The following is a 22,906-nucleotide window of genomic DNA, read 5'->3' on the forward strand; positions in this document are numbered from 1 at the left end:
TTGTGGGAATAACTTTTCAGGCATGAACAGAGGAGGAGGCAAATGGAAGTAAGGACCTGGGACAGGGACTCTTTAATTTCTTGCTCCAGGAACTTCAAGTTGGGGACTTGTATTTGCCCATGGAATGGACTTTCCACAATGATAGCAGTAAGGCATAGCAGGAACTGAGGCTCCTGAATTAAATTCCTTCCTAGAGGATTGTGGGGAACTAGATAGGTTTGCAGAAGGAAAAGGAAAGACTGAAATGTTGGCTCCACTGTTAGGAGTACATTGAGGATGAAACTGTACCCAGCATCAAGTCTTATTTCCAAAGTCTGCTATTCTAATCACTTCAGTTGTGGAGTCATCTCGGATCAAAGGCTTTTATGTTCCCTGATGACAAGCTGATTTGGTTTCACTGGCTGAGTCATGTATATGCTGCTATAGCTCTAGTGGCACAAACCTTGGGTTGTATCATGGTCTGCATGACCAGGATGATGAGAGGGATTTTTGACAGGACTTCAGGGAAGAAAAGGTGTTAACTGGTGCTACAGTCCTAATAATTATCTGACACACCCAGCTGATGCTATTTGTATTTTTTTTAAAAAAAAGAACAAAACACTAGAATAATAATTGAAGTAAGAGAAAAGATGTTAGCCTGCAAAAAACAATAATCTGAGATTGCAATTGTTTACCCCAGATCTAGTCTAAGAAGTGCTAGGGTAATGTGTGTGCATCCTCATAAAAATAAACTGCAGTCATGCAAATCTGTGTGACTAGAGCTAGTCTCCTATTCTGTTTCTCGAACTGCTGATCAGCATGCCATCTTCAAATATCTGAAAGGTTGACACATAGAGGTTGGAGCAAGCTTCTTTTCTGCTGCCCCAGAGGGTAAGACCCAAACCAATGGATTTGACTGATAATAAAGGAGATCCCGACTAAACTTTAGGAGGAACTTTCTGACAGTAAAAGCTGTTTGATAGTGGAATGGACTTACCTCAGAAGGTGGTGGACTCTCCTTTATTGGAGGTTTTTAAATGCACGTTTGATGGTCATCTGTCAGGAATTCTTTAACTGAAGTTCCATCATGGCAAGTGGTTGGATGAAATGACTTTTGGGGTCCCTCCCAACAGTTCAGTTCTGTGATTAAATGCAAAGACACATCTAGCATCATGTCTAGTTTGGTCCTTAGAATTTTGCATGTAGTCTATAGATGGCAGAATATAGAAAAATAAGTATTTTTTGTGTGTTCCCTATACTAGAATTTTTAAATATGTTGTATTGTAATTTCTCTCTTCCTGTTAGATAACATAATTACTTGTGCAATGAGGAGTTTACAAAAGATAACCTTTTGTATATCTCAGAAGAAGTATGAACTTGCTTAAGGCCACAATAGGAAATAATTACTTTTAATTATTTGAACATTATATTCAATGGGTAATTTCTACTGTAACCTTTAGAAAACCAGCAGTAATGTGTACGTGTTCGCCCTTTTACTTAATTCCCAAGTTTATGTCAAATCTGTAAGAGGGGCTACTTTTGGATGTGCCAGAGTTTTTCGTTCAGCTCATCTGAACACTTATTAAGCTGGATTGAGCTGTTACTGTGCTGTGATTCATAATCAATACTGGAAAACCCTCCAAGGAGCTTAAATTATATTCAGTCTCTATCAGCAGGTAGCTTGCATGGCAGACAACATATCTTAAATACTTTTGCCTGGTGTTGGGCCACGGAGAGACTTCAGAGATTTCCTCAGTACCAACCATCCCTTTGCCTAGCCAATCCCTGTCTGAGCTGATGGAAGCGGTCTCAGACTTGGAAACAGCTCAGAGCTTTGTAGTCACCATGACAACCATTGGGCTATCTTAATATGCAACAGGCCCAAGACGTGTCAAGGCAGATTTGGTATTCTGTAACAAATAGGCAGTAGGTGCCCCTGTGCCATTAACTACAATGAACCTACCTACTGGTGAGGCATATATTAATTATTATCATGGACTGGTTGTTGTTGTTGTTGTTGTTGTTGTTGTTATTTATTAGATTAATATACCACCCTTAATCATAAGATCTCAGGCACAGAGTAAAATAGAGGATTGAAACATGAAAATAGGTAAAACAAATCAGCAAAACAATAACTCCCCTTTCCACAGACACATTTAAAAGGCAGCAGAATATAAATCAGCCCAAGGCCTGGTTGAAGAGGAACATTTTTGCCTGGCCCCAGAAATATATAATGAAGGCGCCAGGCGAATCTTCCTGGGGAGAGCATCTCACAAATGGGGAGCCACTACAGAGAAGGCCCATTCTCATGTTATCACCCTCCGGACCTCAGATGATGAACACAGTGTCCAGGACGGTTTATATGGGGAGAGGCAGTCCTTGAGGTATTGTGGTCCTGAGCTGTTTAAGGCTTTATAGGTCAAAACCAACACTTTGAATTGCGCCCGGAAACTAACTGGCAGCCAGTGCAGTCAGGCTAGGATCGCTGTCTGGTGGATATGGACATTACTGTGACAGAGGATGAATTATTTTTACACCAGTAAGTGCAACCACATCAATGCTGAACAGAAGAGGGGATATCAAGGAATTAAATTGTGGCCAAAGATCTGCAGCACCCCTTTGGGTAACAGGAGAGAAATCAGTGGCAATTTTCTCAGGAGAAATCTGTTTCCCTGGGTCAGGTGTGGGGAACCTGTGGCCCTCCATATGTTGTTGACTTAAAATTCCCATCAGCTCCAGCAAGCCCATGGCCAGTGGCAGAGATTATTGGAATTGTAGTTCAGCAACATCTGGTGGGCCAAAGGTTCCCTAGGTGGACATCATTACATTTCCCTTCCAAAACATTCCAAGCATTTTTCCTGCTTCAGGACTGTGTTTTAACGGATGTTAAACAAGTGGGAGGGTTTTTCATAATCCTGAAAGCTATGACTGGGTCAAAGTAATGAGGATGGTCAAGGATTTCTCTCAGCTGGCTGCCAGTGGGCAACAGGTGACTGGCTAGCTGTGTCTGTGAAGAAGAGCCATCAGGGTTAGTGATCAAAGAACCCACAGCAGTAAAGGCAGGAAGCGAAGCTGATCTGTATAATCACCTAAGGGAGAAGCACACAGCAATGAGGGCAAGAAGCACTGGTTACTGATACGGCTATCATTTTGGGAAGCTTCCTAACTTGAGAAAAAATGGTGGCTCAAAGAGACATGGTTAGGCATTGCCCTCTGTTATAACCCCCTCCCTGTCCCATCAATGATGATAAAGTGTGGCACCGTGCGCACAGCCACACAGTACCTTGTTTTTTAACCAGATCTCATTAGTGCTTATTAGTGATGGAATCTTCTGCCTTGAGCCTAGGGTAAACCATATCATCCCTTGCTTTTAGTAATTTTCCATTTCTGGTTATATCCATTTAGGCTGCAGTCCTATACTCACTTATTTGGGAGTTTACCCTGTTGGATGCAGTGGGACATAACGTCTGAGTAGACAGGGAAAGCATTGCACGGTTTAATCTGTTTTGGCATCTAGCACACCCATGTTTAAGTGAAACCCTCTGCAGTTGGCTGGGCTACATAGATAGGTCAGTTCTAAACATAGCAAACTGTCTGTTGTAGTTTACTGATCTCTGTAGACCAAGCCCATGCTAGTCCAGCAGTAGCCGATCCAACAGATTGCATGCCTAGGACTCTTCTTGTCTTCCTCCGTCACCACCCCTGGTCTGTATGCGATGTGTGTGTGGCTTTGCTCCAGCTGCATATGGGATCAAACGGAGGACCCTGATACTGCAGGTCACCTGAATGGGCTTTTAACTTCCATTAGGAGCAATTAGCAGCTGTTCTTGATATTCTGTGATCTAGCAAGGAAAGCTGGACTTCAGCAGATCTATTTCCACTCACAAACCATTGTTTTCAGTGCATGAAAAGTGCTGTTTTATGCAACAGCAGATCAAGCTTAACTACTACTTTGTGGCTTTTTGGAAAACTTCCTTCTCAAGGACTGCATTATCTCTCTTCATTAGCCCATTGGGAAACTTGTAGTTTGTGGTAGATTAGCTGGGATGTTTTAAAGCCTGCACATTCATAAAAATTAAAAGCAGTAATAATTTGCAGAGCATGAGCCCAAAGGTCAGATTATCTAAGGGCTTCAGTCATATGCAACTTCCATTTAACCTGTCCACATAGTGCAGTAAGTAATAGGCAAAGAGAGAACATATAAGTGCAAAAAGGAAGGGCCTTGTGCCTGCCCTTGAGGAGCTGTGCAGACTCTGACTAGAGGAGAAGTTGCAAGGATGTGCTGCGATTGGTTGCACAGTGCATGGGATTGCAGAGAGAAATTTTAGTGCAACTTCTTGTTGCCCTGCACCAGTGTGTTTCTGAAAGGGAGTGCTCTGACGGTTTCTTGGCTGTGTTATTGAGGGTGGTCAGTGAGTGGAAATATGAGTTGAGTGAATGGGAGACACTGGATGGAACAGTTTGGACACAGCTGGCATGGGGGTGTGTGGGATATGGAGCCACCATCCTAATGGTGGGATCAGTTAACGGGGATGGCGTGGGGTAGGGCAGCAGTGAGGTTGAGGCTGCAGGGGCATACCAGTGACCATCACTGGCCTTCATTATTCCCCGTCACCACACCATCCAAGTGAGAAGCAGGGGCTGCTTTTTTTGCCCAGCTACTCCTAGTATAGTTGATCTGTATGGTTTATATATTTCCAATTGCTGCAATGGTGTAATTCAGGGGTCAGCAAACTTTTTCAGCAGGGGGCCGGTCCACTGTCCCTCAGACCTTGTGCGGGGCTGGACTATATTTTTTTGGGAGGGGGTGAACGAATTCCTGTGCCCCACAAATAACCCAGAGATGCATTTTAAATAAAAGGGCACATTCTACTCATGTAAAAAAACGCTGATTCCCAGACCGTCTGCAGGCTGGATTGAGAAGGCAATTGGGCCGGATCCATGGTGTAATTCATTTGCATTTTATGCAAACACACGTTTACCTGTAGTGTAAGGTAATATTTTGCAAGAATTCAAAAAGAAACTATGGACCACAAGGAAGGCATTGCCTGTTGTGCTTCTCAAAATAAAAATGGAGGTTTGGGGAGATAAATTTGAGCAGCCTGTTTGTTGTCTTTTCCCCGCAGAAGTGGCAGTGCATCGAAGATGCGTCTGGCAAACTCCGCATTCACAAATGTAAAGCGTCCAGTGACATCCTTGCTATCAGAAAGAGAACACGAAGCATTCACTCCCGGGGATACAGCAGCAAAGAAAATGACTGCGACTGCGGAGAAGCTGATTACCGGAGCAGTAGGACTCAGAGAAAAAATCAAAGAGCTTTTATGAGAAACCCCGGAATACAAAGTAGGTGACAGTATATTGAAGGCTTTCAGAAAGGTCAGAGACTTAAATTTGCTGCAGATTTAGGCACCACACATCTTCCATCTGGGGAAACAAATCCTGCAAGTTCACTGTGGACTGGGGGGGGGGGGGAAATGCCACTTAATATAAATTACTGTGAGCGGCATCTGGTAGAGTACGTTGCATTCAAAGAGTATGCGCATTGACTTTGGTGGTGTGCTCTAAGTATGACTTAGTCAGATATCACCTTGTGTGATTATTTAATCTAAAAAGGTAAAGGACCCCTGAAAGTTAAGTCCAGTCGCGGACAACTCTGGGGTTGCGGCGCTCATCTCGCTTTACTGGCCAAGGGAGCCGACGTTTTTCCGCAGACAGTTTTTTCCGGGTCATGTGGGCAGCATGACTAAGCCCCTTCTGGCGAAACCAGGGCAGTGCATGGAAATGCCGTTTACCTTCCCGCCAGAGTGGTACCTATTTATCTACTTGCACTTTGACGTGCTTTCAAACTGCTAGGTTGGCAGGAACTGGGACCGAGCAACGGGAGCTCACCCTATCGGAGGTATTCGGTGAGCTTAGCCAGGTTAAAATAGTACTTAAATACCTATATCTGAAGAAGAAGTTACTAGTGTAGCTCAAAAGCTTGCTTCTAGTACATTTCTATAAAGGCTAGACGATCTACTAAATTTACCCAAGTAGATGTTCTGTATTCTTGTCCTACTGAGCAGCTATTTCTCATCTAGATGTATATATTTAATGAATGCATCCTTAATGCAAACTGCCTGCTGTCTTACACTTTTTTTTACAGGATAGAAAGCTATGCTTATGAATGGCTTTCTGGTGGGCAGAAAACATCTAGAACAAACTATTCAGATCAACCTGGCTATGGCAATATTATCACTCAGCTCATCACTTTTCCCCAGCCCTAAATGCAGTTTAAATTGTTCAGCCATCTGTACGCAAATTATTTGTCCCTGTTGCACTTTAATGCATCCAGATTTCTGTTAAAGCGAAATTCCTAGCTAGCTAGTTTCCAACACATGTTTCTGCAGTGCCCTCCAGTGGACTCCAATGTGAACTACTTATCAAATTGAATCAAGTGCACATTTCTTATATTAGGGAGACAGACAAGGTACTATTTCCAGTCATCTACAAAGTGGCAATTCACTATGGTGGCTATGTAACCAACCAGAAAACCTGTATTTTGCTACCAGGTGGAGTAGAGCATTTTGCAACATGGCTACACTTGATTTGGGGGGGGGGGGCTGGGAGACCAAGGAAGTGGCAGAGGCTTGGTGAAATGAAAACCTCACCTGACCAGAACATCACAGGCCTTGCTCACAATTACAGTGACCTTCATGTGAACATCTCATAAATCAGAGAAAGATAACCTGTTGTCCTCTGAGTGTTGTTGCGCTCTACCGCCCCCCTCCCATCATCCCTGACCATTGGCCATGCTGGCTGCAGCTAATGGGAGTCCAGCAACATCTGGTGGGTTTCAGGTTTCCCATCGCTGTCTTAAAAGGACCATTTTTGTGCAAGATTATGCTGGTAAAGTCGCATTTCATATCCTCCCCGCTCCCAGGGACTTGCCTTTCTTTTGTCTGACTCTTGACAAATGGAACAGAATGATAATGTAAATTAGGCTGTAGCAGTTCAGATTTTGGGAGAGAAAAGAACATCGCCCTAATGCTTCTCTATTAAAATTAAAAATCTCTCCAAGAATAGTGTCACAGTCCATTGTACTGTGTAGAGCAGGCCTGGGCAGAGGAATTTTTGAAAATTGCCTTGGGAGGTTTTTTTGCCCTGGAAAGTTAGGTCCCATTTTATTAAAAGAAATGAAGTGTTCAGTGCAGGGCTAGGTAGCGTCATGTCTGTTACATTGATTGTTCGGACCAAACAGCTTTGTAGTGAAAATCATCATGAATGTACTATTCTCCTCTCCCCAGTTACTCTGCATCAGTCCCCGGGTCCTGGTTCCTTCCCCTCTTTAGAAAGAGTGCACCGTGAGTAGTTATCTAAATGACTCTTCTGTCTTCTTTTACCAATGTAGAATACAAACCGCGGTTTGTTCACACGCGCCAGACTCGTTCCCTGTCTGTGGAATTCGAAGGGGAAATATATGATATAAACCTGGAGGAGGAGGAACTGCACATCCTCCAGCCCAAAAGCATTGTTAAGCGGCATGGAGGTTACAGTGAAGAGGAGGAGGGCCAGTCAGAAGATACCGCTGGTGGTGACAAAGCAATGTTAGCCGATGGAACCAACGCAGTCGGCCAGCCAGACTCTGTCCGAGTGACTCATAAGTAAGAATGCTTTTGCCACAGCTGACTATGGTGAAGTCAGAGGAGCCAAGTAGATGAGCAGAGATACATTGGGATTGATGGATGGATAAGGGAGATAGTGGATTAAGCGTAGTGAGGCTAGGAGCGGCCGCTAGACTGGTGACTGGGAGTGGCCACCACGACCATGTAACACCGGTCCTGAAAGACCTACATTGGATCCCATACGTTTCCGAGCAAAATTCAAAGTGTTGGTGCCGACCTTTAAAGCCCTAAACGGCTTCAGCCCAGTATACCTGAAGGAACGTCTCCACCCCCATTGTTCAGCCTAGACGCTGAGGTCCAGCTCCAAAGGCCTTCTGGCTGTTCCTTCACTGCGAGAAATGAATTTGCAGGGAACCAGGCAGAGGGCCTTCTCAGTAGTGGCGCCTACCCTGTGGAACGCCCTCCCACCAGATGTCAAGGAAATAAACAACTTTCTGACTTTTAGAAGACATCTGAAGGCAGCCCTGTTTAGGGAAGTTTTTAATGTTTGATGTTTTATCATGTTTTTAATATTCTGTTGGGAGCCGCCCAGAGTGGCTGGGGAATGTATAAATTATTATTATTATTATTATTATTATTATTATTATTATTATTTCATCATTATCATACAGGTAAGGGCAAGGAAGTTATGATTAATGTGGAAACTAGTTTGATTATTTATTAAATTCTATACAGTCATACCTCGGGTTACGGCCGCTTCAGGTTGCGTTTTTTCAGGTTAAGAACGCAGCAAAGCCGGAAGTGTTTACTTCCAGGTTTCGCCCCACACGCATACGCAGAAGCGTTCTGCGCGGTTTGTGCATGCGCAGAAGCGTTCTCCGCACTTTGCACATGTGCAAAAGCACCACTCTGGTTGCGGACTTTTTGGGGTGCGAACGGCACCCCGGAACGGATCGTGTTTGCAACCAGAGGTACCACTGTACTACCCTTCATTTGAGGATCATTGGGGAGAGCATTCCTCAGACGGTGAGCCAACACAGAATAGGCCTGTTCTCCAAACCTGTTGCCACCCTCCAAACCTCTAAAGGAGGGGGGTGGGGGGGAAATCTGCAGGAATAAAACGTTCTTCACCAACTGGAAAACAAAGCCATGAAGAAAGGAGCCAGCTACACTTCACAGGGGAAGCTGTTCCATAATGTGCCCGTAGCCATTGAGGAGGCTCCAGCCAAGCTGTGTCCTTCCGCCCTAGAGAGGAAGCAGAGCAAGTACTTGCCCACTTTGATTCTTACGAGATGCTGGAACTACCGTAGTAAAAGTAATTTATAGTGTTTTTCTTGACTCTGTGGATTCAGAGGATTTAGGCTGCATTTACCCAAGATCTCTCTCCCCCAAACATCACCCCTATTTTCTTTTGTCCATTTTTTCCACTTAAAGGTGTTTTATTCTTCCGAATGACTCTATTCACTGTGAGAGGGAACTATACCAATCAGCCAGAGCCTGGAAAGACCACAAAGCCTACATTGACAAAGAGGTTTGATGTCATTTTCCTTCACTAACTGTCTGTGCCGGTATCTTACCAAAACACAAATCTCACAAAACGTATCAGTGGGTGAAGGATCACAATCAGAACTGGGTGATTTAGGTTCAAATCTCTGCTTGGCCATAAACATGGGGTGGCTGTGTTTTGATATAATGCTGAACCACAGTTTAGTGCTAAACCACAGTTTAGCATTACAAGAATGAGCCTTGGTCTTCTCCCCATGGCAAGCATCCATGAGAAAATCAGAAGCAATTGCTTCTGTTTTCAAATAACCATGGTTAATGTGAACCTGGACAAACTGTGATTAGTCTCAACTATGGTTTTAAGGCAGAAATAGCTGGTGTGATGCCCTACAGATGTTGGATTACAACTCCCATCATCCCTGACCATTAGCCATGCTGGCTGGGACTGATGGGAGGAGTGAGCCAACAAATTATGGAAAGTAGCATGTTGACTCCCCCTGGTTTAGGGAAACAAGCCCTCTTTAAACCATGGTATCTGATTCTGGCTCATGTCTCTAAACCACAGTTAAGATGAGCCACAGTTCTAGGTTTGCACACAGCAGCAAGCTTTGTGACTCCTTCAGGGGATGGGGAGAGGAATGTGTGTGAGGCTGACTTGGGCACAGAAAACTAAACCCTAGTTCAGTATGATATTTGAAAAATATCACTATGTGGACTTGAACAAATAATTATTTCTTGGTGTCAGTTCACCAAGTGGTAAAGTGGTAAAAAGCGGCTATCATTGTAGATGCAATGTGTGAGATTTATCAAATGATGAATAGAAAAATAGTAATAGGACCATTGGCAATACTCAGTGTCTGTTAGTAGCAATGTTTTGCTGCACTGATAAGTATTGAATGAAATTCTTATTAAACCTGCAACTAACTTTGCAGATTGAGGCTCTCCAAGATAAAATTAAGAATTTAAGAGAAGTGAGAGGACATCTAAAAAGACGAAAACCTGAGGACTGTGACTGTAGCAAAAAAAGGTAAGGGCATTTCTTTTTCTCATCTGCATAATTCCAGGTGGAAAATCAATGTATATGGGGAACAGATAAACTCCCAAGGTTTGGTTTTTTGGTTAAAATGGGATAAAGCATAAAGACAGCAGCCATTCATTTTTGCCAAACTTCAGGTATGTTTTCATCTGGTTCTGCTTGAAATGCTGCTGCTATGGAGTGCCACACAGAACAGTAATTTGCATTTCTGCAATTAATTTTAAATAAGTGATCCTACTGGAGTTTTTGAAGCAAAATTTTCGACTGTATCATATCTGAGTATTTTGTTTGGTTAACGTTAAAATTGATTGTTTCATGGCCTTTGGGCAAAGAATACACTGAAATCTTTTACATTATATATAAAGATATAAAGAGTTTGAACATTTATACCAACAGTTTTATTTATTTAAAAGCTAGTGGTGTAATCTCTGTACAGATATTTAAGGAATGAAACTAATAGCCACACTCCCATTTTTAAGTGCTGGTTTTCCACAAAGCCTCATTTTGTCATAACATTTCCTTACAGCTATTACAATAAAGAAAAGGGGGTTAAAGGTCAAGAAAAGCTTAAGACAAGTCACCTTCATCCATTCAAGTAAGCCCCTCTCTCTTTCTTTCTTTATTGATAAGAAGCTATGTATTATTGTTTGTTAATATTATTTATATTTGTGTACGTCATTGGCTGTTTGGCTATAAGATTACCTGTGCAAAGTCATTTTTAGCCCTATAGTACAGATATGTAATTTCTTGAGTACATTGCATATAAACTCCCGCTTTGCACAGACCTGATACAAATAGCTCTGGTGTGTGCCATCTGCATGTACATTAGTGCATGCAGCAAAAAGGTTTAAGCATTACTCTCTGCCATATGAGTCACAGCTCAGGGAAGAGGATTTCGGCAGCAAGCACAGGTGGGAGGTGACCTTTAAAATCAGTCCTGTAACAATTCATTTCTTCCCTGCTAAGCATGTTGATTTGCTTATATGAGAAAATCCAACCTATTGTAGGTGCTTATTAGGATTAAGCCTTGGTTTATGAAATATTCTTGAATCTGACTAGGGAAGCTGCCCAAGAGGTAGATGGCAAACTTCAGCTCTTCAAAGAGAACCGGAGGAGAAGGAAAGAAAGGAAAGGGAAAAAGCGCCAGAAAAAAGGAGACGAATGCAGCCTTCCTGGACTCACTTGTTTTACGCATGATAACAACCATTGGCAGACTGCACCATTCTGGAACCGTGAGAACCACTTTCGTTTCTGGGGTTCGGGGTCGGTGTGAGTTCTTGCGGCGTTGGGAGATTTATATATACTCTTGTGTTTTTTGAATTATTTATTTTAAATACAACTGGAATTGAATTTAAATTGTATTTAAAACTGGACTTTAACAAGTTTAACACTTTTTAAAGGGTTTTTTCCCCTTAAATTAATGCCAAAAATGAAATAGAAATTGGAATACAGGCGCATTCAAATTTCTGATGAGGTTATGGGACAACAGAGCATGCACTATTGTTATTAGAGGATTCTGGTGTCCTGGAGATATCACTTTCTGTCTCATCTGAATCATTCATTGAGCCCACTCCTCTTTTAAGTTGTTTTCCTTACCTGTTTGCGTTCCATAATTTGACCTGTTCACACATTATGAACCTGCCCAGTAGAATCGTTCCTGAATGGTTCTAGGTGTAGCCAGACCAATTCTCTGCTAACTTACTCAGAAGTCCCACTGAGGACAGTGGTGCTTGTTCCCAAATAATTGTGCATGGAATTGCAGCCGTAGTCTTCAAGTACATGGTCTTCCCACACATGTATAGATAAAGAGAGAGCAATACAGTGGTACCTTGGGTTACAGACGCTTCAGGTTACAGACTCCGCAAACCCGGAAGTAGTACCTCGGGTTAAGAACTTTGCTTCAGGATGAGAACAGAAATCGCGCAGCGGTGGCAGCGGGAGGCCCCATTAGCTAAAGTGGTACCTCAGGTTAAGAATAGTTTCAGGTTAAGAACGGACCTCTAGAATGAATTAAGAGGTACCACTGTACTAAAAAGGAGAAGCAACACCAGGTTGGGGGTGTGGGGGAAGAAGAGAAGAGGCAAGTCTCCAACTGGTGAAGAATGGAAACCATATTCTTAAACTGAAAGCATAAAATGCAGTGTGTTTTGATCTAAAATCTTCCACAGAGGCAATAGATTATGGTGGCAATTTCCTCTAAAGAAAGCATTGCCTTTGAGGTTGTAAATAGTCAAGAGTAAGATTTTGGGCTGTATCCAGTGAAAAACATCCTGTTAACACAAGACTTCCACCTGCTCTGCAATGGGACTTCCTCTCTCCACACATCACCATGTCCTGCCCCATCTCCCTTCTGGGGGAAAGGAAGTCCCGTTGCATAGGCATAGGTCTGTGCACTAAGAGGTTTGATTTTAATGGGAGATATTTAAGCATTCTCCTTGAAACCAGTGGCCCTTAAAAATGCTTAATGTGGATGGGGTCATCTGTAAACTGCAGAGACATTCTGTCTTTTTTCTTTTCTTGTGCAAAAAGCATTTGTTCAAATCTTGAACTTCCATTTATGGTGGGGACCCAGGTGGCGCTGTGGGTTAAACCACAGAGTCTAGGGCTTGCCGATCAGAAGGTCGGCGGTTCGAATCCCTGCGACGGGGTGAGCTCCTGTTGTTCGGTCCCAGCTCCTGCCCACCTAGAAGTTCGAAAGCACGTCAAAGTGCAAGTAGATAAATATGGACCGCTCCGGCGGGAAGGTAAACGGTGTTTCCGTGCGCTGCTCTGGTTCGCCAGAAAGCGGCTTTGTCATGCTGGCCACATGGCCCGGAAGCTGTCTGCGGACAAACACCGGCTCCCTTGGCCTATAGAGCGAGATGAGCGCCGCAACCCCAGAGTCGGACACGACTGGACCTAATGGTCAGGGGTCCCTTTACCTTTTAATGCAGTTTTTTTATAAAAAAAAAAAAAGAAAATTGTGGAAATGAATTTAAAATTAATGGTCCTGAACCAGAGACCGATACGGGAGAGATGTGTTTTGTTGCAGCTGGGGCAGATAAAAGCGTCTGGTTGGGTTGCTTCAGATGTACCATGGTGTTTTCTTCTCTCTCTGCTCCTCCCAGCAGTCATTCCTCCTCTGGTCACTGCTAATTGCCTTTCCTGGATTGAATATGTGCTTCCTTGATGTTGATTAGGTTTTGTTTTTTTCCCCCAACAGTGGGATCGTTTTGTGCTTGTACAAGCTCAAACAATAACACTTACTGGTGCTTACGAACACTAAATGAAACACATAACTTCCTCTTCTGTGAGTTTGCTACAGGATTCCTGGAGTATTTTGACATGAACACAGACCCCTACCAGGTAAATGTGTGTTTAATGTATGCTCCTCCCATTACACTTCATTTAAGCTCCATCTTTGTTGTCTTTTCAACACTTCTTTAAAGGCCTTCAGTTTTCAACAAGCCTTTTAAGTGGAGATCCTTATCCCAGTTTCCATCTGCAGTGGATTAAAAAAATGTTTTTATTGTTAATTACTTTGGGATGTTTCATGGGAAAATGAAACTCTCCCAGCCCTACCTAGAGATGCTGGAGATTGAACCTGGGACCTGCTGCATGCAAAGCGGACGTTTTTACCACTGAGCTATGGTTGTTCCGTAAAGCTTGGCTTGCGTGTAGACTTTGGTCATTTGAGTATTGTACCCTTTGCAGTTGCAGACACTCATAAAAACTTCTTTCCCCCACTTTCCTCCCCTGTGTCTAGCTGACAAATACAGTACACACTGTAGAAAGAGGCACCTTGAACCAGCTACACATACAGCTCATGGAGCTACGAAGTTGTCAAGGTTATAAGCAGTGCAACCCAAGACCTAAGGGGCTTGACACAGGTAATAACAAATGCTTAACTCTGGGTTGTTAATGTTGTTTCTGTCCCTGCACCCTTAATGACTACAAGGAATGGTTAAAGTGGCCTGTGAAACATCTAAAGAAATAATTATTTTCAGCATAATCAGAATGGGGTATTTACAATAGCCATTTAGGCGTGATTTGCAGCTGAAGAATATATGACACCTCACTGTACACAGATATTACAGGAAAACTGCATAATAATTACAAAAGCAGGCAGAGTTAATTGCATTATTTACCATGCTGCATGTATATATGATTTCTTCTTTTTGTTAGCCTGACTTCTCCCCTGCCCCCTCAATGCAAGGAGTCAGCCTGGGAAATGTGAAGCAATAATGAAGAAGGCATTGCCTTTGAACATTGCAAACTTACTCCCTTTTCTATGAATAACTCCACTTGCCCTCCAAAACACATCTGGAAAGGTTTATTCTATGCAGACTTGTGCTCAGATTCTTCTTTTCACTGTACCAATTAACTGCTCTATTAGGACATGAAGTTTTGAGTCCTTAAAAGGTGTGTTATGTATTCATCTCTGTTATCGCTCAAAATATTAGTAGAAACCAATCTTACAGCCCTCTCTTCACCAGGTATTCATTCCCTTGGGCCTGGGGGAAGGCTTGAGGTCACCATCTGCTTTTATATGTATTTGTCCAATACGTATATTGGGTTGCCAATAGAACAAATGAGAATTAGTCCTGGGATTGAGCCCACTGAGGGGCATCAAACCCCATTGAGAAAGTACATAGGGAGCTGTGTCCCCTGTTTTTAGCTCTCGATTTTCCCTGGAAAAATAAGGAATTATATTACTCTTTTGTAATCTGAAGCCTGTACAGTGATTAGGGGTTGTGGGCCTTGTTCCATGGAAATCTTTCTCTAAAATTTTGCAAAAATAATAATAATTCCTGTTACCAATATGCGGTTCCTCAGGGTTCAGTTTAATCCTCTATGCTGTTTAACATCTACATGAAACAGCTGGGTGCGGTTATCTGGAGTTTTGGAGTATGTTGTCAGCAATATCCTAATGACACACAGCTCTACTTCTCCTTTACATCTGCAGGTAAGGCAGTGGATGTGCTGGACCGTTGTCTTGCCTCAGTAGTGGACTGGATGAGAGCCAACAATCTGAAGCTCAGTCCAGTTACTAAGGCACTGTTAAGTGGGCAGTTTTCTAGGCTGGGTGGATGAGAGGCTTCCTGCTCTTGATGGGGTTACGCTCCCTCTGAATGAGCAGGGTTTACTCCCGGATCCTCTGCTGTCACTTTGAGGCTCAGGTGGCCTCAGTGGTGCAGAATGCCTTCCGTCAGCTCAGCTGTGCCCCTATCTGGACAGGGATAGCTTATGTCGTCTATGCACTGGTAACCTCTAGGTTAGGTTATTGCAACACGTTATACACAGGGCTGCCTCTCAAGACAGTTCAGACACTTCAGATGGTACAGAATTCAGCAGCTAGGTTGCTCACCGGGGCAAGACAGTTTGAACATATTGCACCAATCCTGACCTGACTGCACTGGCTGCCAATTAGTTTCCAAGCCCAATTCAAAATGTTGGTTTTGAACTATAATGGCTCAGGATCGCAATACCTCAAGGACTGCCTCTCTCCATATGAACCCACCCAGACTCTGCAGTTATCACCTGAGATACTTCTTTGCGTGCCTCCTCCACAAGAGGTCTGGAGGGTGGCAAACATGAGAATGGTTTTTTTTTTAATTTGGTGGCTTCCCATTTGTGGAATGCTCTCCCCATGGAGACACGTTTCTCTATAGCCAGGCCTTTGGCTGATTAACATTCTATGGCCTTTTAAAGGTGTTTGTGGGAGTGGGTTATTGCTTTGTTATTGTTTTATCATGCATTTTGTGTTCTCATTTTGTATTTTTTTGTTGTGAACCGCCCTTTTATCTTCAGAAGAATGGTGATATACAAATTTAAATAATAATAATAATTAATAATATGTAACATTTCCCCCTTCTTACAATTTTATCACTTTTTCTATTTTTTGATTTATTTAGTAGACTCCTTACCAGGTATCTTTGTTGGACTGTCGCTTTACCTAATTATAACACGATAAATTTCTTTTTAGGAGGTAGATGCTGTGCATGGAAAGCTACATTATGAATGATTTTTACCAAATCTAAACACTAACAAAAGTTACTCTTGTATTTTCCTATATCAGGAAATAAAGATGGAGGAAGCTATGACCCACACAGGTATCCACACTTTATTATTCTCCCCAGCAGCTTCTTTCCAAATAATTGCATGACCTGGTCCATTTCGACTAATGCCTGTATCCTGCACATTGCGTAGCTTTTGCTGCATGCAAGCGCTAATGATGTTCTGCACCTGGCCAGTGGTTTTTACATCTTCCACTTTACATTTAACTTTGCTCACACTGAGACTTCATGCGGCTCATTTTACATTAGTCCTGCTTTAGGAAATTCACTCATCATCCTTGTACAGCCGGGGGTGGGGGGAGTGGAAGGCACGGCATAGTTCTCTGGAAGTACTGTATGTTGTTTCATGTGACAATAGCATCGCTCGTGTTCATTGATGCACATGGGGGGAAATGAGACTGCACCCACTGGTCCCACAACATCTACATGTTTAGCAAATGTATGGAAGGCATTTCATGCATGTGCAGCCATATGTGCAGAAGGCTTCTTCGTGCAAACCCTGGGACAAGGAGTCTCACCTATGCATAAGTGTCAGGCCCAGAGTCGGCATGGTCAGGCAAATGCTGGGGCCAACAGGGATGGCAGCAGTTGCTGGCATCACTTTACACCATTAAGCAAATTGCATACAGCCACTCACCACTTTTGTCCCAAGAATACGGCACTTGAGTATAAATATATATAAAAAATAAAAAGGAACCTCTCTCTGCTGCCTGGCACACTTACTGGAGGACACCCCCAGGGTGGTATGGAGGTCAGTGACCACCAGAATATTTCAAGGGGCCCTAGAGGACCCCTTGCCCAGGGCTTCTTCCAACCTGCCATCAGCCTTGTGCATGAATGCTGAACACATGGACACCAAGGGCACAGCCAGTGGGTGCAATCTTGCTCCCTCTCAAGCCATTCGGTTTATACAAAGGGGAGTTCATTCAAATCTTTTGTCACTTTTTTATCTATGCCATTCAAATCTTGATGGTTTATAATGACTGAACTGGAAGTAGAAGAGAAAAAGCAAAGTGGGATTCAAAAGCGATGTTTATTGATCCAACAAGTTTTGGATATCATAGGGTAAGAAAAGAAGAAGAAGCACATCTAAATGTTGAGTCTTTGCTTCTCTAAATTTCCATGAAAACAGTGTGGTCCAAATACATTGGATCAATATTTTATCTCTTTCGATTATGCCTGTTACTTTTTGCTTCTACTTGCCATTCTTTCTTGAGGTTCCCATTTCTGATGCATTTTTCAATGATGGAAGCATTTTTGTTGTTGTTATAGGTTGGTATTTTCAGAATGTTTCATTATAAATACGCCTATATTCTTGCTATCGTCAGCAGCAATGAAGCTGATACAGCAATTAAAAATACTTCAGCTCTGCATGTCATATCCCTTACAATTGCATAATTGTTGACTTTTAACTCCCCTTATGAATTGGTATTTTGTAAAGTTATGAGTATGTAGGTACTGGCTTTCATTTTCACAAGTGCATTTCCTGAATCTGTAACCCAAGTGAAAAGTTGCATTGTCGTGTATGTAGTCTGAAAGCACCTCATACCGTAGCATTGTTTTAGCCATAGGGATTTGGACATGATCAGAGCTTGGCTAGAAGACCTGTTGGGTAATATGTACTTGAGTGAATCTTCAGAGATGAGGAACCCTGAGAATACTCAAGACTGTTAGAAAAACTTCAGGAAGACATTGGGCCTTATTACATTTGTTTCAAATCAGTAAACTTGAATAATTGTTTATTTACTTGGAGTGATCCACTTGTACAAGACTTTGTCCAAATTTATACAACTTAAATGCCACTCAAATGTGGAGGTTAGGAACCTGTGACCCTGCAGAAGTTGCTGGAATGCAACAAACCACTTTGTACCCCATTTTTCCTCTGCTAGTGTACATTCCTACCCCCCTACTGACAACTCTGAGTTAGATTAGAGTGCAAGATATTGACTGGCCCAGTCATCCAATGAGCTGAGTTGGGGGTGGTTGAACCTGGATCTCACCAGCCCTTGTCTGACATTTAACCATTACACCACATTTGCTCAAATCCTGTACAATTTTTTCCCATAATGTAGTAAGGTAAAGGGTAAAGTGACCCCTGACCATCAGGTCCAGTCGTGTCCGACTCTGGGGTTGCGGCGCTCATCTCGCTTTATTGGCCAAGGGAGCTGGCGTACAACTTCCAGGTCACGTGGCCAGCATGACTAAGCCGCTTCTGGTGAACCAGAGCAGTGCACGGAAACGCCGTTTACCTTCCCGCTGGAGCAGTACCTATTTACCGTATTTTTCGCTCCATAAGATGCACCTCTTGCCTCCTAAAAAGGGAAAATGTTGGTGCGTCTGATGGAGCAAAGACCATCTCATCCGCTGCCCACTGCTCGCAAAAACAGGCTTTTGCGAGAGGCGGGCAGCGGAGGAGGTGCTGCTTGCTTCTCCATCACCCCCCGCTTCCCATTTAAGCAGGCTTTGGCGGGGGCGGGCGGCGGGACGAGCAAGCAGCAGCTTCTCCGCTGTAGCGGCAGCGGAAATGTTGCTGGATCCTCCCCACACGTCCGTTCGCAAATCCAGCAGCATATGCTCCACTCCCCACTGCCTCGCCCGCCCCTGCCGACACCGGCAAAAGTGTGGGGGGGAAGGTGAAGCCCAGTAGCAATGCTGTCGGGCTTTCCCTTTCTCCCGCCCCCCCTTTCGCCAGTGTTGGCAGGGGCGGGGGAGGCAGACAAAGCCCGGTAGCATTGCTACCGGGCTTTGCCTGCCTCCCCTGACACCGGTGAAAGTGGGGGGGGGAGAAAGGGGAAGCCCGACAGCATTGCTGCTGGGCTGCCCCTTCCTCCCCTGCCCCCTTCGCCGGACTGGTCCCAGCCTTTTGGAGGAGGAAAACCAGAAAAATATTGTTCCCTGGTTTTCACCCTTTTTTAAAAAAATAGGTGCGTCTTACGGGCCGAAAAATACGTTATCTAATTGCGCTTTGACGTGCTTTCGAACTGCTAGGTTGGCAGGAACAGGGACTGTCGCGGGGATTCGAACCGCCAACCTTCTGATCAGCAAGCCCTATCTATGCTCAGTAGTTTAGACCACAGCACCACCTGCATCCCCATAATGTAGTATATACCAAATCCCCATGTGTTTAGAATTAAGGGCAGGTAGTTCAGGTCAAAAGTGTGCATCTTAGTATGTATGGGGTAGAGTAAAAGATGGCAACAGAAGAGACCTTGGATGCATGGATACCTTACTCTTGTTCTTCAGTAGCCTCTCATTGGCTGCATAGTCCTCATAATTCTGTAGTTGACTTTGCCGTTATTGTATAGGACAAACATTTGTTTCCCTATTGTTATGTGTATGTTGATTCCCTGGGTATCCTCAATGAAGTGTTCTCAGTAATATTTCTACTGTCTAAATCCACAGGCCTACTTGTGATATACTAGAAGCACCAGTTTTCTTATATTGCATTATAGCACCACCACTCCTTTTCTGATACCACATCGTTGCTACCTTTATAAAGATTAAAATGTATAGTAACTTGGCTGTGCACAACAGTTTAATAACAGTAGTAGGTCATGAAGCATCTTATTGGAATCACAATGTCATCATAAGTGTTTTACTTCATTGCTTTCATTATTATTATTGATAGAGTTAGAAAACAGGCATCCCATATGCACACATTGGATGATATTCAATGCTGGTCCTACTCAGAGTAGACCCATTGAAGATAGTAAACATAACTAAATTCATTAATCTCAGTGGGTCCATAGAACTTAGTTGAATACCACTCCTGCTTTGATCGTGGACTGCTTCTGACTCCTTTTCTCGGTTATTGCTACTTGGATCAAAGTGCCTTTCCCCCATCTATAAGTAAAATATGGGGTGCTTCACTGTGGGTGTCCCCACACTTTCTTTAAAAGAAAAAATGTGTGATCTTTATCTTTTTCCATAACCAATCAACATGCTGCAATTATGAAAAAAAGGAGCTACTGAACTGAGACAGGACAGTGGTAGCAAACACAATTGATACTGAACTTTAGTCTAACTACAGTTTCATTTCTTCTCTTTTAGCAGAGGACAGTTATGGCATGGATGGGAAGGCTAAGTTGCCAATCTTCATGGAAAATGTCAACTGGCAAGGACTGGAAGATTTGTACAGTGTGAATGAAAGTTTATATGAAGCCAGAAATGACTACAGACTTAGTCCTAACGACTGGACAAATTACTTGAAGGATGTAGATAGAATCTTTGCACTGCTGAACAGTTACTCTGAGCAAAATGGAAGAGCAAAGACTCAGGCTACTTATGCCAGTGGGTACTTGGATGAATCATCCACACCATTTTCCTTGCTGGAAATGAGCTCTGCTGAATCAGACGAAGGTTCAAGTTGGTTGACAGCCCAAGAGGCCCAGCCTATTATGCCTACAGATTTGGGGACACTGGCTTTGAGCGCCATTATGTTAAGCCAGGAGAGCAAACCTGAACTAAGCAATGATATTCCTGCAAACGTGAGTCCAAACCTACCACACTGGAATAGTCACCAAGCTGACACGTGGCTGGAGACCAAAGAACCAGTTCGTATTGAAATGGATTTCAGTGGGAATGACTTGACAGAGCTTGAGTCTAGCCATAGCTTCACCTTACAACCCAGTAACATTCTTCAGAAAGACTCGGCCCAAGACAGTGACTCTGCAGAAGATATTTTTGAAGAGCAGATCTATCTTCCCATGAATGCAGGGGCAGTCCACCAGTTCATCATGGAGCATAAAACTGAGAGGGCATTGAAAAAAAGGGAACATTTTCCAAATTCTTCACAGCGTCTAAGTGTAGAAGGCAGTGCCTCATCTCCACTCTCCTCAGATTAGATTGTGGTAAACCACACATTCTTTCTTCTTTATTAATTAGTTGGCAAATAGTAGTAATTATGACAACTGACATACCAAATTTTGCTACTGTTAACTTTTTTTTTAGCAAAATGAACCATGATATGTGCTCTGCATACACATACACAAACCCTTAAAGTGTAACTGAAGGAGCCAGAGTTCCAGTGTTAAAAAGAAAGTCACATTGCAGTGATACCCTGATTTTCTGCAGTATAAAGGCATCTGCAAATTAGTATTTTGAGTCATTTGTCTTCTTGTTCCCCAAATGGCTCACCACAAATGAATGTTTCTGTCCACTTAAGCTCCCTGAATCATGTTTTTTTTTTAATTAACCACTTAAATTTCATACTGATGAGTAAAATTATATTGCACTTTTATAATCTGTGTGCCATAGCCTTTATTAATCTGGTACATGTTCTTAGTTTTGCTAAATAGTGTGTAATTGCAACAAAATAAAGTAGGTTGGTAGCAAAAGCGATATGCAGCATGGATTATGAAAACCAATTATTTGAACATTGAGCAGAAAGCAATGTTTGGTTTTAAGCCTCTATGCTCAAATTGATTTTATGGTAATTTTTCTCAGAAAGATGCAGCTAACAAAAGATGTAATAGAGGAGGTGTTATTAGTTTCCTTATACAATGAAATCTGAAAATATAAGTAATTAAGGTTTTCAAATTTTCAATTTCTTTTGCTTGAAAGGAAACTTAATTTTCATTAGGCAAAGACAAGTATTGATGTGCTTGGAAACTACTCAGATAAGTTTTAGAGTTTAGAACAGGAGAGGCTAATCTGTGGTCCGTCATATGTTACTGGACTCCAACTCTCATCAGTCCCAGCCAACATGGCCAAGGGTCAGAGATGTTGTGTGGTGAAGTCCAAGTCTGGAGGGCCATGGGTCAGCTACCTGTTTGTAACTGAACTCTCATCCAAAGAAGGGGTCTGGCGTATGCAAAAATGTGCCTATACAAATATGCCATTGGCAGTGTTTCATACCAGCATGTTCAGTAAGCATTTTTTATGAAGGGTATAGTCACTCAGATTTTTACTCATCCCAATGGGAGACTACACAATTGTGAGGCCGTCTCTCTATGTAGTCATATGAATGCTGGATTATAGCCATACATCTTAATGCAGAGGCTTCTCAAACACAGGAAATCTCCAAGGTGCATGTGGAATAGACAAGGGCTTCTCCAGTGACTTCAAAAAGACGGGAAAGCAAAATCTCCCATACGACCCTCATTACGTAATGGGAATAGTGACGCTTATACATGCAGATGGATTGGACTACTTTAGAACAAAACAGTTGAATGCAAAAACTGGTAACCATAGATTTAGAAGACACGGAAGGTACGTAACTGCAGACAAACTCTTGAGTATAAGTTCGTTGCTTGATTTTGTCAAACATTTTTAGAGGTTCTTTTGAACCACAACATTTGAAGTATAAAACAGAGCAAAGTGGTATTTCTGTGTTATTTGATCTACAGGAGAGTACATGCTTTTGTGTGTGGTAATGGAAATAGGGTTTAAAAACTATTTGTTTTAAATAACACAGGTTAAAATTGACACTTGCGTGTTCCTGGTGCTCAGTAGGCTTTTTAATAATTTTCAGAAAAAGCTTGTGATGGACTCTGTAAAGTTGTTGACATTAACTAGGTGTTTAATCGTGTGTGTCACGAGCGGAATGACCAAACAAACGTATTTATGGGCATGAATGATGCTGTTTGTATATAGAGTGTCCATTATTAGACTTTAAACTGTGTTCTTGTAAAAAAAAATTATATATATTCTGCAATGCTTTTATAGAACAATTCTGACTTCGGTGAAGTCTAGAAGCAATATTTCTTGAAATAAAGAGTTCCTGTACC

General features: G+C 42.7%; 1 protein-coding gene across 7 annotated transcripts in view; it reads left to right on the forward strand.

The window, feature by feature from the left end:
- The window catches only part of SULF1 (sulfatase 1), a 100,780-nt gene extending 79,262 nt beyond the window's left edge, over nucleotides 1-21,518 (forward strand). For 4 of the 7 annotated variants that reach the window (XM_033155354.1, XM_033155357.1, XM_033155355.1 and 1 more), the window contains 9 exons: nucleotides 5,106-5,322; nucleotides 7,370-7,622; nucleotides 9,018-9,114; nucleotides 10,019-10,113; nucleotides 10,649-10,717; nucleotides 11,182-11,354; nucleotides 13,325-13,467; nucleotides 13,868-13,991; nucleotides 20,229-21,518. In XM_033155354.1, coding sequence (XP_033011245.1) covers nucleotides 5,106-5,322; nucleotides 7,370-7,622; nucleotides 9,018-9,114; nucleotides 10,019-10,113; nucleotides 10,649-10,717; nucleotides 11,182-11,354; nucleotides 13,325-13,467; nucleotides 13,868-13,991; nucleotides 20,229-21,022 — 1,965 coding nt within the window. In that variant the 3' untranslated portion in view covers nucleotides 21,023-21,518. Of the gene's footprint in view, nucleotides 1-5,105; nucleotides 5,323-7,369; nucleotides 7,623-9,017; nucleotides 9,115-10,018; nucleotides 10,114-10,648; nucleotides 10,718-11,181; nucleotides 11,355-13,324; nucleotides 13,468-13,867; nucleotides 13,992-16,180; nucleotides 16,215-20,228 lie in introns of all 7 variants that reach the window. The other 3 variants (XM_033155359.1, XM_033155360.1, XM_033155358.1) reach the window with 3 other exon arrangements.
- The last annotated feature ends 1,388 nt before the right edge of the window (nucleotides 21,519-22,906 follow it).

Source organism: Lacerta agilis, chromosome 7 (assembly GCF_009819535.1).
Source record: "Lacerta agilis isolate rLacAgi1 chromosome 7, rLacAgi1.pri, whole genome shotgun sequence".
Lineage (NCBI taxonomy): Eukaryota > Metazoa > Chordata > Lepidosauria > Squamata > Lacertidae > Lacerta > Lacerta agilis.